The sequence below is a fragment of the Cynoglossus semilaevis genome, chromosome 5 (genome assembly GCF_000523025.1).
Source record: "Cynoglossus semilaevis isolate Cse_v1.0 chromosome 5, Cse_v1.0, whole genome shotgun sequence".
Lineage (NCBI taxonomy): Eukaryota > Metazoa > Chordata > Actinopteri > Pleuronectiformes > Cynoglossidae > Cynoglossus > Cynoglossus semilaevis.
In genome coordinates this window covers 3,432,135-3,444,079 of record NC_024311.1, presented here as the reverse complement: position 1 = coordinate 3,444,079, position 11,945 = coordinate 3,432,135, and the positions used below count along the sequence as shown (strand labels likewise).

The following is an 11,945-nucleotide window of genomic DNA, read 5'->3' as shown; positions in this document are numbered from 1 at the left end:
GAACCTGAGATCAACTCCATGCTGAAACAGTCTCTCGCCATCGTGGCCACATTGCCCTTTACCTACATGTTGGAGGAGTGGAGGTGGCAGGTGTTTGCAGGAAACATCCCCAAAGATAAATGGATGAAGACATGGTGGGAGATGAAGTGAGTGAACTCCAAACGCGGGCCGTTTGTGGAATGGAATTGATTGAATAAGTGATGTGGTTGTCAATAATGTCCCCATTAAAGCTCTGCTGTCATCACAGGAGAGAGATGGTGGGGGTCGTAGAGCCTGTGCCCAGAGACGAGACGTACTGTGACCCCCCTGCTCTGTTCCACGTATCTGGAGATTATTCTTTCATCAGGTAACAAGACCCTCTGGAAGGGCAGCAACTCCTGCAAACAAACAGACTCACGCAAGTGTGTGTGTGTGTTTGTGTCTGTGTCACAGGTACTTCACCAGAACCATCTACCAGTTCCAGTTTCAGAAGGCGCTTTGCGATGCAGCCAATCACACGGGACCGTTGTCATCATGTGACATTACTAACTCTAAAGAAGCCGGAACTAAACTGAAGTATTGAAGAGTCTTTAGTCGCACAAACAAATATGCTGTAGAATAAACAAACCATGTACTCACTACAGTCTTTGTTTGTTCAAGGAATATGTTAGCGCTGGGCAGGTCACAGTCCTGGACAAAGGCTTTGGAAACCATATCTGGGGATGTGAAAATGAACGCCCAACCCCTGTTGGATTATTTTAAAAAACTGTACGAATGGCTGAAGGAAGAAAATAGGAAACACGGCAGGACTGTAGGCTGGGACCCAAGCATTGACCCATGTAAGTAAACAACAATGACAACGAGAATAAGATAATAATAATTATTAAAAAAATAATAACAATAACAATAAGAATAATAATAACGATATTAATAATAATAATAACAACAACAACAACAACAATAATAATAATAATAACAATAACAACAACAATAACAATAATAATATTAATAAAAATAACAACAACAATAACAATAATAATAACAACAACAATAAAAATAGTAATAACAATAATAACAACAATAAGAATAACAATACAATAACAATAACAATAACAACACCAATAAAAATAGTAATAACAATAATAACAACAATAAGAATAACAATACAATAACAATAACAATAATTACAACAACAACAATAATATTAATAATAATAATAATATAATAAGAATAATAATAACAACACATTACTATTATTATTGTTGTTGTTGTTGTTGTTGTTGTTGTTGTTGTTGTTGTTGTTGTTGTTGTTGTTGTTGTTGTTGTTGTTGTTGTTGTTGTTGTTGTTGTTAATATTATTTTGTCTGAATCAATGGGGAAGTGTTAACACATTACACCGGCAGAGACTACTATGGATACAACAGAACAATCAATGTAAACAGACAACTGTAGAGACAAATCTTAATTATTATATCTTTAATAATTATCATAATTAAAAATGAATCGAATTATCTGATACATTTTCACAGTGAATAAAATATGCTGTAAGCATCGATATTTGGATTGGTATAATTACACAGTTCTCTGTCATCTCTGTCATAGACTCAGAGAATGCAATCAAAGTGAGAATAAGTTTGAAGGCTGCTATGGGCGACGGTGCTGTGAGTATGGGCCACCTCATTCTCTTTCCATTCGTTCTGCAGTATCTACCTGTGTTTATGCATGGAATGCATTTGTAGTTTGATGTTGTCGTCACTCTCACAACCTTGCGCTTCAATGTCCTTCAGTACCCGTGGAACAGTAATGAGATGTACCTGTTTAAGACCAACATGGCATATGCTCTGAGGCAGTACTACAGCCAGAAGAACCAGACTCTTCCCTTCACGTCAGTATCGCCTTTGCTTTTTTTTTATCTTTATGTTTTTGCTTCTGCCTCTAAAGCTCGATTCTTTGTTCCCACCTGCAGATCAGCGAACATTCACACCTACAACGAAACTCCCAGGATCTCCTTTTACATGGCCGCCAGCCGCCCATCAAGTTCAGAGTACATCCCGAAGAGTGATTTGGAGGCTGCCATCAGGTGAGACTCCATTTCTTTGTCATTAACTATTTTGAAGTCAAGCGACAAAGATGGTCTTTCAGTGTGGAATTGGTCAGGATACGGTACTTTTGTTAGGCTGGTTGGGTAGAAAGGGCCGGGAAAGTCATTTCAACATGCTATGTTCTTCTGAACTTGCTCAAGATATCATCACAAGTGCAATGCAACATATACAGCTTTGAATGGATTGTAGTCATAAATATTATCTATTTTAGGGACATCAACTGTAAGCTGTGTTATTATAGCAGGACATCATACACTGTCATGTACTGAAATGTTTCTTTGTATTATTATTATTATTATTATTGGATAGGTAATAATAATAATAATAATAATAATAATAATAATAATAATAATAATAATAATAGAAAAAATATTTATGAATTATTTCAGATTCTAAAATAATAATATTCTTAATCCCAGGTTATCCCGAGGTAGAATCAATGATGCCTTTCAACTGGATGACTGGACGCTTGAGTTCTTAGGCATCCCAGCAACACTGGCGCCCCCTGTAGAGCAGCCAGTGGAGGTGTGGCTGGTTGTATTCGGAGTTGTCATGGGAGTGGTGGTCCTAATGGGCATGTTTCTCATCATCTCTGGTGTCAGAGAGCGCAAGAAGTAAGTTCATGCAGTGAGACTTTTCTGTACACAACATTTACCTTCAGGACTTTGGTAATAAAAAAACGATGTTTGTTTGTCTGTGTTTTTACAGGAGATCTGCCAGGCCATTGGTGAATAATCCTTATGAAACTGAAGGGCAAACCAACAAGGCTTTCGAGGACAACGAAGGTGAACAAACTGGATTCTGATTTTGGAGTCACCAGCCAGGAGTGAGAATGTGAAGATCGTTGCTTTTATAAAGCTGTTCCTGTTTTTAGCAAAGCTTCATGGTTTCTCATCAGACAAACGCACCAGCGCACGTGTATGAGTGTAAATTATTTGTCGGTCTCCACATGTGGGCCTAGTTGTTATTGTTCACTAAAGTTAACAACAATAAAGTTGATTGTATGTTAATTAGCACCATGTAGTGGTTACAAATCCATTCAGTTAAAAGCACCTCCATAACTACATCTAGGAAACAATGGTTACATCACTAGTCTCTCACACCTCACACTAGTTCAATAATAATACTAATACTAATACTAATACTAATACTAATACTAATACTAATACTAATACTAATACTAATACTAATACTAATACTAATACTAATACTAATACTAATACTAATACTAATACTAATACTAATACTAATACTAATACTAATACTAATACTAATACTAATAACACTAATACTAATACTAATAATAATAATAATAATAATACTAATAATAATAATAATAATAATAATAATAATAATAAAACCTGGTACCCTTTAAGAGCTTTGTAAAGATATTATTTAAATTCTTATTATAATACACTAAATCACATCATTTCATCCCACACGTTCTATATGAAGGAATCGGATCTGATTAATATAAACAGAGCGTAGTAACAAAACCATAATATGTTCTGACGCTGCTGTACTGGCACGGTACATGCCTGAGATATGTGTGTATATTTGCAAAGTATAACTATTACATATGGTATTTGTGCATTTATTTATCTGCAAAAACAAACTGCTATCGAATGAACAGCAGTCTGATCAAGAAAGCAAAACGTTTTTTCTGATGTTAAAAACAATTTTACGGTCTGATCAAGAAAGCAAAAAAATTTTTCTGATGTTAAAAACGATTTTAAGCTTTGACTCTTAAAAAAACAAACATGTACAGTAACTGAAACATAACCACACGCTGAAAGTATTACATGCAGTACAGACAGTACATCTCCACTGTTATTTGTGTGGAAACGAAGAAGAAATGTACAGTAAATCTCTGACATCGTCGTTAACGATCAGCAATCGATCACTTGACTGTAACGCAGTCCTTTCGAATGACAAACAGAAATGCATGGTGTCCGCTGGCTCCGTCCACAGTTTCAACCGAGACCGAGTCCGAACTGACAGCTTGGATGAACCATCCACGATGCAGAACTGACTCAAAGCTGGTGTGTTTGGATTGGTCCGACTTCATATAGAAAACAAAGGACAGTTTGGTGTCATCGTTCAAACAAATCTGCTTCAGATTCTGNATTCCTGCAGTGAAAAATTAATGAATCAGAATGGAAACAAGTTGTTTTTTTTTTTTGTTGTTCACTTTTAGAGTGAATGTATTCACATGTTACCTCAACTTGGAGAACGACCTTTGGTCCTATCTTGACGCACCTGAGAAAGCAGTCAGAGTCGGTGAAGTTCAGGACCACTGGCACTCCCCTGAACGGCCTCTCCATGACGTTTGACTTGTAGTGGTAGATTGTGATATTCTCTTAAAAACAGGCAATAAAAACAAAGCTCGTTATAGTGTGCTGTTAGCAACAGATTTGAACTGTAAGTCCGGTTTTGTTGCTCACTGCTGTGTGCTGCCGGTAAAGACAAACCTGGATTTGGTGACGTGTAGAGGGTTTTCTCCGAACACAGACCTCTAAGGTACTGATGAGTCGCCATGTGTTCGATGGATGCTGTTACAGAATTGGCCTGTTTGAAACTGCTGCCACCTCTTGGAACTAAAAGATATTAATGGAGTAGTCACAGACATACACATTTCTGTTAGAAAAACTGCAATATCAGGTCATGATATGAACTATGCATCTACAATAATAGACTTTATCCACAAAGACCTGTCTGAATGGAGGTATAACAAATATGCAAAAAGGAAATGTTGAGATCGGGAGACTAGATGAGGTTATAAAATGGTGCTATTCAGAAATTGAGGTCAAAGGTCAACATGAGCAAAGGTGGTGGGGTTAGGTAACAACATAGGTGATAAATCCAATGGGTAGTGAGGGAGTTAGGTAAGAGATTAGATCAAAAAAGGACCGTACACCAACTCAGAAAATAAGATCAGATCAGATGAGGTTAGAGTAAAGACATGAGGGAAAAAAAAAATCAAAGACTTATATATTTAGATAAAATAAAAGATAATAGGGTTTGAGCAGATGAAATAAGTAAATAAACGAGTTAATGCAGTGGTTCTCAATATTGGGTTCGTGCCCCCACACCGGGTCACAGAGAATTCAAATGGGGCCGCTGGAAACGTCTAGTAATTAATAATAATAATAACAATAACATTTACAAACTGAAACTGACACTGAAGTGCTGTAATACCTTCCATCTTTTAGATCTTCACTTTTGCCAGTTTAGGATGTTGCAGTAGATCTTTGATAGATTAAAAAAACCAAAAACAAATTAAAGCCAGTTACTTTATGTACTCCCTAAAATAACAGACAAAAAAAAAAAAAAAAAAAAACACAAAACAATAAAACACATGTTCACTTTGGCTACGTTGTCGCGCGCTCTTCCATAAAGGTCAGCACTAACCTCCCACCGCCCTCACCAACTCACCCTACCCAGTGCTGTAGTGGCCCGGTGGCAGATGCCGTCGCTGACAAATTGCCAAAATTGCCTTCCAGTGTTCTCCGCCAACCCTGAATCACCAGACATGTTGGGAAGTACAGAAGAGCGGAGTGGACTGTGGCCGTAGGAGTGGGTGGGGGCGGTTGGAGGTTAGTGCTGACCTTTATGGGAGCAGGCATGACGGCTCGGCCAAAATGAACGTGTGCTTGTTTGTTGTTGTTGCTGTTGTTGTTATTTTAGGCAGTAAATATCACAATAATGTCTATTCAACGGAAAGTGTCCGTTTCCTTCCTTTAATTGGCTTTAGTTTGTTATTTGTCTCTATCAACAGTCTGAGCTTTTATTTTGGTACGAAGGAAGTGTGAACTCGCGTATTAGCTAAACACTTAGTTTCGCCCGAAACGTTTAGATTTAACATTTAGGCGTTAGATTTAATATTTTAATACATGAAGCACTATTGTTGTAAATATGGTAAAAAGTGATATTTCAAAAAAAAAAAAAAAAAAAAAATCACAACACTTTTGTGTTAAAATGATCCAAAACTAATTCTAATTCAAAATTTGGATCACAAGCCAAAAAGGATATTAGAACTATGATTATATTAGGATGAGGTAATATAATTCTCAGTTGATGTACTGGGATTGAACGAGATGTGAGGTTATTCAATAAACGGGAGGGATTAGGAAACAAATTGACAAAAAGAAAAGAAAAAAAGATCAAATAAGACAAAGGCCCACCAACTGTGACGGCGCTGGTTTCCGACACAATGACCACATTTTGGAAGGTGCAGCTTTTGCCCTGACATCCTCGACAGGGATCGTCAGGACCGCAGCCCCTCCCTGACACTACAGAGATGCTGGTTTTAGTCATGGTAACAACGATCATTTCTTTCTTCCCTCCCTCCGTTCCACCCTCCGTCTGAGCGGCATCCTCTTCTATGCACCCGTCCGCCATGTCTTCCTCTTCTCCCGCCTCGTCCTCCTCTTCTCTCCTCATTTCCATTCTAATGCTCAGAAGTCTGGACTCCTTGAAAAACGGCCTCAGGGTGTTTCCATCCCCCGGTGGTCGTTCTTTGTCCTTGTTCTCGCTGGCCTTGTGCACCGTCTACAGTAACCGGAAAAAAACTTAAGTGTTAGTTTGACTCATAAATGGCAAACTCTTTTTACAAACATTTTTTAAAGAGGAATATATTTTTATTTTAATAATAATTGTTGTATTAATGAATTCTTTTTGAATGAAGTTAATTAACTGAAGTACATTTTTTCACTCTGTCTCACTGCGGCCCGGTACCAAATGACCTACGGACCGGCTCAGGTCCCCGGACCGGGGATTGGGAACCCCTGATTCAAGGCACATTTTAAAGCCACAACCCATGTCGGTGATGCCTGTACTTTTTATCACTAAAATACTAAAAGAATAGAAACAGCATATAGAAAAACTTGACTGAATGATGAGATTATTAAATACAATGAAAATGTCTGAACTCACCAGCATTGGTTGGCCCTGGGATAATATTTGTGCCAAATCCTCAGGAGGAAGGTTTTGCAGGTCAATATTGTTGACCAGCATCAGTTTATCTCCTTTCCTGGCAGAGTGTTGAGAAGAGAAATGACAAACAGATCATCGACAGATCAATGATCTCTACTTCATGTATTCTTATTTTTTAAGGAGCATAAAAGTTTAAGAATAAGAGTGTGTACTAGAGGTGGTTCTCAGTGTGCTGTTATTTGTTCCTACCGACCAAAATGTAGATGAATTTGTTCAACGTTTTATGTAATTCACTTCCCGTTTTGTTCAGCATTTATTTTTATCCACCGTGCCTTCATTCAATTGTTCCAGTTTTTTAATTAAGAAATTAAATTAAATTAAATGAAACAAACAAATAGTAATTTACAATTACTATTCATTTGTTTAATTTTTCTCGCACTTTAAAAAAGACATTTAGATGGCTTTGAGATGAATTATCATTTTCTATCCCTATATATTTAATTTAATTTAATTTAATTTAATTTAATTTAATTTAATTTAATTTAATTTAATTTAATTTAATTTAATTTAATTTAATTTAATTTAATTTAATTTAATTTAATTTAATTTAATTTAATTTATTGGAAGAAGCGTAGAAAAGTCTGACGAAACGTGTCTGGTTTTTACCTGACAAACATTTTCTCTCCTTTTGCAGGACGTTGTTTCATCACCTTCTCCACCTCGTACTGATGCTTTCCTTCCTGCAGCGTGTGGTGGATGAGCACACCACCCTGGATGTTGGAATTCTAACATATGGTAAACAACAAACGACCAACATTTCAGTGAAAAAGGAAACTTCGGAGACTTCAGTACTTGGACATCTGTCGACATGTGTCACCTACCTGTAGGGCCATGATGCTGTTGCTCCGATGCCTCAGACCGATGCCAGCACCTGACACAGAGGCAGTGCTTTAAATGGATCTCTATTCCGATTAAGGGGGAAGTAGCAGAAAACACACTGATGGTGGTTGTTGACGAGGAACTGAAATGAGGAAGCAAACAAGAGGAGTGCATGTACAGGAGTACAAGGAGGTAAAACATATAGATCCACAGTAAACCACAATATAGAAGTAAGAACGGGAAGCGCTCTTTTACAGCAGTAGTAACAGGGTTTCTATTCCATGAACAAGAAGCATGTCGGCTTTTTCTTACTTCCTGTTGTGTATTCTGACTCTGTTCGTACACAGAACTGAGGGGGTTAATTTAAAAGGTAAACTCGCAAACACGGGAAAACAGGGAAGTAAAGTGTAACAAAAAAAAAAAACAGCTGGAAGGAAATCACTTCCTCTGTGTCAGAGTGGAGCACAAACAACAATCACAAAGAACATTCTAGAAAATACTGCAATTCTTATTTCTAACCACCCTGGCTCGATAGTACCGATTTATAAAAGGAATCAATAGCTGAAGTTGCGATTTCTGGGCGAAATCAGACGTCGATAATATTTGACTTTTGCGAATATTTTGAAGTTGTTTCAAACATTCAATTTTCAATCTCAATCTTATATTCCACATATACAGTAGGTCAGGTGGTGCTTCATGTACGTAGCCCCACTGTGTAAAAAGACGAATTCAGGACATTGTTGCAATTCCCTGAAATAGCCCTTTACCTCTCTTCAGCGGAGTGTCGTCACATGCTGACTCACAGCGTGGTATGCAGCGTCACATGCTGACTCACAGCGTGGTATGTGGCCTGTTCCACAGCTGATGAGAAGGCTCCGAAGAGGATGGTTTAGTCAGCACAAATATCTCCTGCTGTCCTCTTCCCTCACTTCAAGATGACATTTTCAACAGCTGCTACCTAACCGGAAACGTACACAAAAAAAAAAAATCACAAAACACCCCTTACGTCCTGGTCGCCTTCAGGAATAGTGTGTAGGTTCTCAGTCCCCCAGGTCATCTTATCCAAAGTAATCACATCAAGGGCCTCTTCACTTCAGACTACCTGCTGGGACACTTCTGGTATTTCTTGAAAAACCTACCGGTCCAGTCCTTCTCAAAGATAAGACACTAAAACAGGACCCGAAAAAAAGATTGTGCCCTGCTGCAAGAACTCAAAAGACACGAGATCTTTGACCAGGACCTAGACTCCAGACTCTACTCTATTCTCAACGGGACCGATCTCACCCCAGACTAGATTTGGATCTCACTCCTGGATCTCCGCCTACATACCACCTGTTTCCAGTTCAACAGGTGTTTGAACCTGCCCTGACTTCTACATCGGGGGAAAACCACAACAACCGCTGTACAACAACAGCACAGGTGTCCAACGCTCAGCGGTTCATCTAGATCCTAAGGACAGAGGACACAGTTTTGAGGATGGGAGCGTACGTTTCCTCGATAGAGAAGACAGACGGGGTTTGAAAGAGGAGTGAAGGGAGTCGTCTACGTCAAGCTGGAGAAACCAGGTGGATTCAGCAGTTAGTCCCAGCAGTTAGTCAGAACCGAAGAAGCCTCTTGGGGTGAGAGGTGAGGCGTCTTCTGAGAAACCCTACCGGTCCAGTTGCCCTCGATGTACTGTACCATCTGCAGCAGTCCTTCTGCTCAGACACTGACACAAAGTTGGGTGGCTAATTTTGAACATGCAAACACACATTGGCTATTTCCAGTTTTGAGCACCGGCTAAATCTGTAGACACTGAGGTGGGATTGGGTTACATGAGAGACACATGCCACAGGTCTGCAACCAACTGCACACGCTGCAGTCCACCGCCGGAGCAGAGCAAACTCCAATGCAGCAGACGCCGTCAGGAGGTGACAACCCTTAGTTAAACCAGGTAATGGATTTTTTTTGTGATTTTGTGATTTATAAGGTGTTGGATATTTTGGGGAGGTTTGACCCATACTTTAATTTTTATTGGATTTTTTTTTTACCAAAAAAGTGTAAAACAAGTCTATTCCCATTTGCTTTTTTTACCAAAAAAAGTGTAAAACAAGTCTATTCCCAGGGGGCGTTGTTTAATGGCAGGATCGGTGTTTCCGTCCGTGTCTTCATTTCAGATGGTGACTGTGGATGTATTGATAATCGGTGGTGGGCCACATGCTTTGACCATTGCCAGCCTGCTGTCCAGTCCTAACACAGAGCCTCGCCCAAATGACCCGGCCCAGTCGTCTTGGTGCTCGGACTCTACGAAGCCTACACCCGACAAGAGATGCTGCAGCGTCAAGAGGAAGAAGGGGAAGACAAAAAATGGTAAAAAAAAATATTGAGGATTTCATTTGATCGTTTTTATTTTTATTTTTTTTATTAAAATTAATACTACAACAACTGCATGTTGATACTGATCAATTCACTTTTTTGGGGGGGGTATTAATCAATAATTTACAATCATCTGAAGTCTGGTACATTTGATGTACAGTAAGTGACATTATTATCTGACTGTTTATAAACCAGGAACATGCAGTTCCCATGCTTCACCACTGGAAGGCCCATGCTTAATAACTTCAAATAGTCAGGACTTAGACCAGTCTACGGTTGTGGGTTAGATTCCAGACTTAGTAGGTTATATGTCACCAACCTGCCCCTCCATGAACACTCGCTTTTTTATTTCTCCTATGTTTTTTTTTTTTCTAACAAAGCTTCATGAATTTATTATTTAGGACAAACACCGGAGGAACAAGCAGCCAAGTTGTCAGCACCAGACGGGCTCGTTTCCCCTCAGCTGAGTCTCCTGGTGGTGGATTCCTACGGCGAGTGGACCACTCTGTGGGAAAGTCAGTTCACAGCACTGAGCATCCCTCACCTGCGCTCACACACACTGGTGCACACGGACCCCCTGAATAAGGTACACACAAGACACACACCGCACTCAAACGCAAAAGTGAGATTCACAAACAACGTTGAACTGCTGCGTTCATGTTCTCCCCCAACAGCACGCTCTGCAGGAGTTCATCCTGAAGACCGATCGCTCAGCGGAGCTTCACCGCCTCCAGGATCAGGTTTATATTTTGGATGAAAATGCGTTTTTCAGTGACATGAGACTCGGCAAAAAAGAGAAGAAGCGGCTGAACGTCACGTCATCCCTGAAAAAGAGTTTGTCCTTCAGTCTGCCGGGAACGACACTCAGCGTGGACTTCTTCAAAGATCAGGTTAGATGGGTGTTTAGTAGTTAGGAAAAATGATCTTTTTTTTATTGTTGTTGTTTTAATGAAAAAAAAAATCACCAAACATGTATAATAATTATTAATTTTTAAATGTACATTTCAAGGACAGCAAAAAAAGCAGGTTTTTTTCCCCCCTTTGACCATGGCACCTCTCAGTCAAACTCATTTATAGGAGTGATTAAAGGGTTTTTTTTTAAAATAATATTCAAACTTTAACTTTCTGAGCCACAAAACAAACTTGGTTCCCAAATTTCCCAAAGGTTTCCAGATATAACCTGGACAAAGTGATGCTAAAGGGAACGGTGGAGAACATCATCCCTGTTGTTAAGGACGCGGGATCGATGCCCTCTGCGGTGGAGGAGCCGGACACAGAAGGGAAGACAATAAAAGGGACCGACGTAAAGGATGGGGACAGAAAGCAAGTCAAGCATTTCAAAGTCCAACTTCAGGACGGAACCATTCTTCAGGCTAAACGGGTGGTCATAGCAACAGGACCCAGCCGTGCTCAGATGGCAAACATTCCTTCCTGGGTGAAGAACATCGGCGAGGCGTATCCAGAGGAGCGCCTGCAGCACACAGTGGAACTCATGCACTATTTGTCCAAATCTAAGCAAACGCAGACAGAGGTTGTTCCATCTAAAGGCAAGTGTGGGTTTTTCTGAATTGAGGAATCAGTTTAATCTCCAGACCTCACAACCTAACAGGTACTGTGTGTGTGTGTGTGTGTGTGCAGTATGTGAGAAAGGCCACAGAGTAATGGTGGTAGGTGGCGGTCTGACTAGCGCTCACG

The 11,945-nt window shown here is 39.5% G+C and overlaps 3 protein-coding genes across 4 annotated transcripts in view; 2 read left to right on the top strand and 1 right to left on the bottom strand.

Moving 5' to 3' along the window:
* Positions 1-3,097, top strand: part of ace2 (angiotensin I converting enzyme 2) — a 7,679-nt gene extending 4,582 nt beyond the window's left edge. Inside the window, exons 10-18 of the mRNA XM_017032425.2 lie at positions 1-146; positions 248-346; positions 433-555; positions 640-818; positions 1,582-1,640; positions 1,767-1,864; positions 1,946-2,059; positions 2,501-2,695; positions 2,790-3,097. Coding sequence (XP_016887914.1) covers positions 1-146; positions 248-346; positions 433-555; positions 640-818; positions 1,582-1,640; positions 1,767-1,864; positions 1,946-2,059; positions 2,501-2,695; positions 2,790-2,886 — 1,110 coding nt within the window. The 3' untranslated portion in view covers positions 2,887-3,097. The remainder of the gene's footprint in view (positions 147-247; positions 347-432; positions 556-639; positions 819-1,581; positions 1,641-1,766; positions 1,865-1,945; positions 2,060-2,500; positions 2,696-2,789) is intronic.
* Positions 3,098-3,773: 676 nt separating this feature from the next.
* il1fma (interleukin-1 family member A) lies at positions 3,774-8,707 on the bottom strand. Of its 2 annotated transcripts, XM_025055884.1 has the most exons (7): positions 8,663-8,707; positions 7,898-8,037; positions 7,683-7,801; positions 7,017-7,113; positions 6,266-6,632; positions 4,553-4,678; positions 3,774-4,440 (listed from the first exon to the last, which is right to left on the bottom strand). In XM_025055884.1, the coding sequence occupies exons 2-7, from the start codon at positions 7,907-7,909 to the stop codon at positions 4,175-4,177; spliced, it is 987 nt and encodes a 328-aa protein (XP_024911652.1). In that variant the 5' UTR covers positions 7,910-8,037; positions 8,663-8,707; the 3' UTR covers positions 3,774-4,174. The 2 variants fall into 2 exon arrangements, with proteins under 2 accessions (XP_024911652.1, XP_024911653.1); XM_025055885.1 differs by lacking the exon at positions 8,663-8,707 and having other exon boundaries at positions 7,898-8,462.
* Positions 8,708-9,992: 1,285 nt separating this feature from the next.
* The window catches only part of LOC103378687 (uncharacterized), a 4,547-nt gene continuing 2,594 nt past the window's right edge, over positions 9,993-11,945 (top strand). Inside the window, exons 1-4 of the mRNA XM_025055851.1 lie at positions 9,993-10,244; positions 10,652-10,836; positions 10,925-11,140; positions 11,416-11,814. Of these exons, the coding sequence (XP_024911619.1) occupies positions 10,013-10,244; positions 10,652-10,836; positions 10,925-11,140; positions 11,416-11,814 (1,032 nt within the window). The 5' untranslated portion in view covers positions 9,993-10,012. The remainder of the gene's footprint in view (positions 10,245-10,651; positions 10,837-10,924; positions 11,141-11,415; positions 11,815-11,945) is intronic.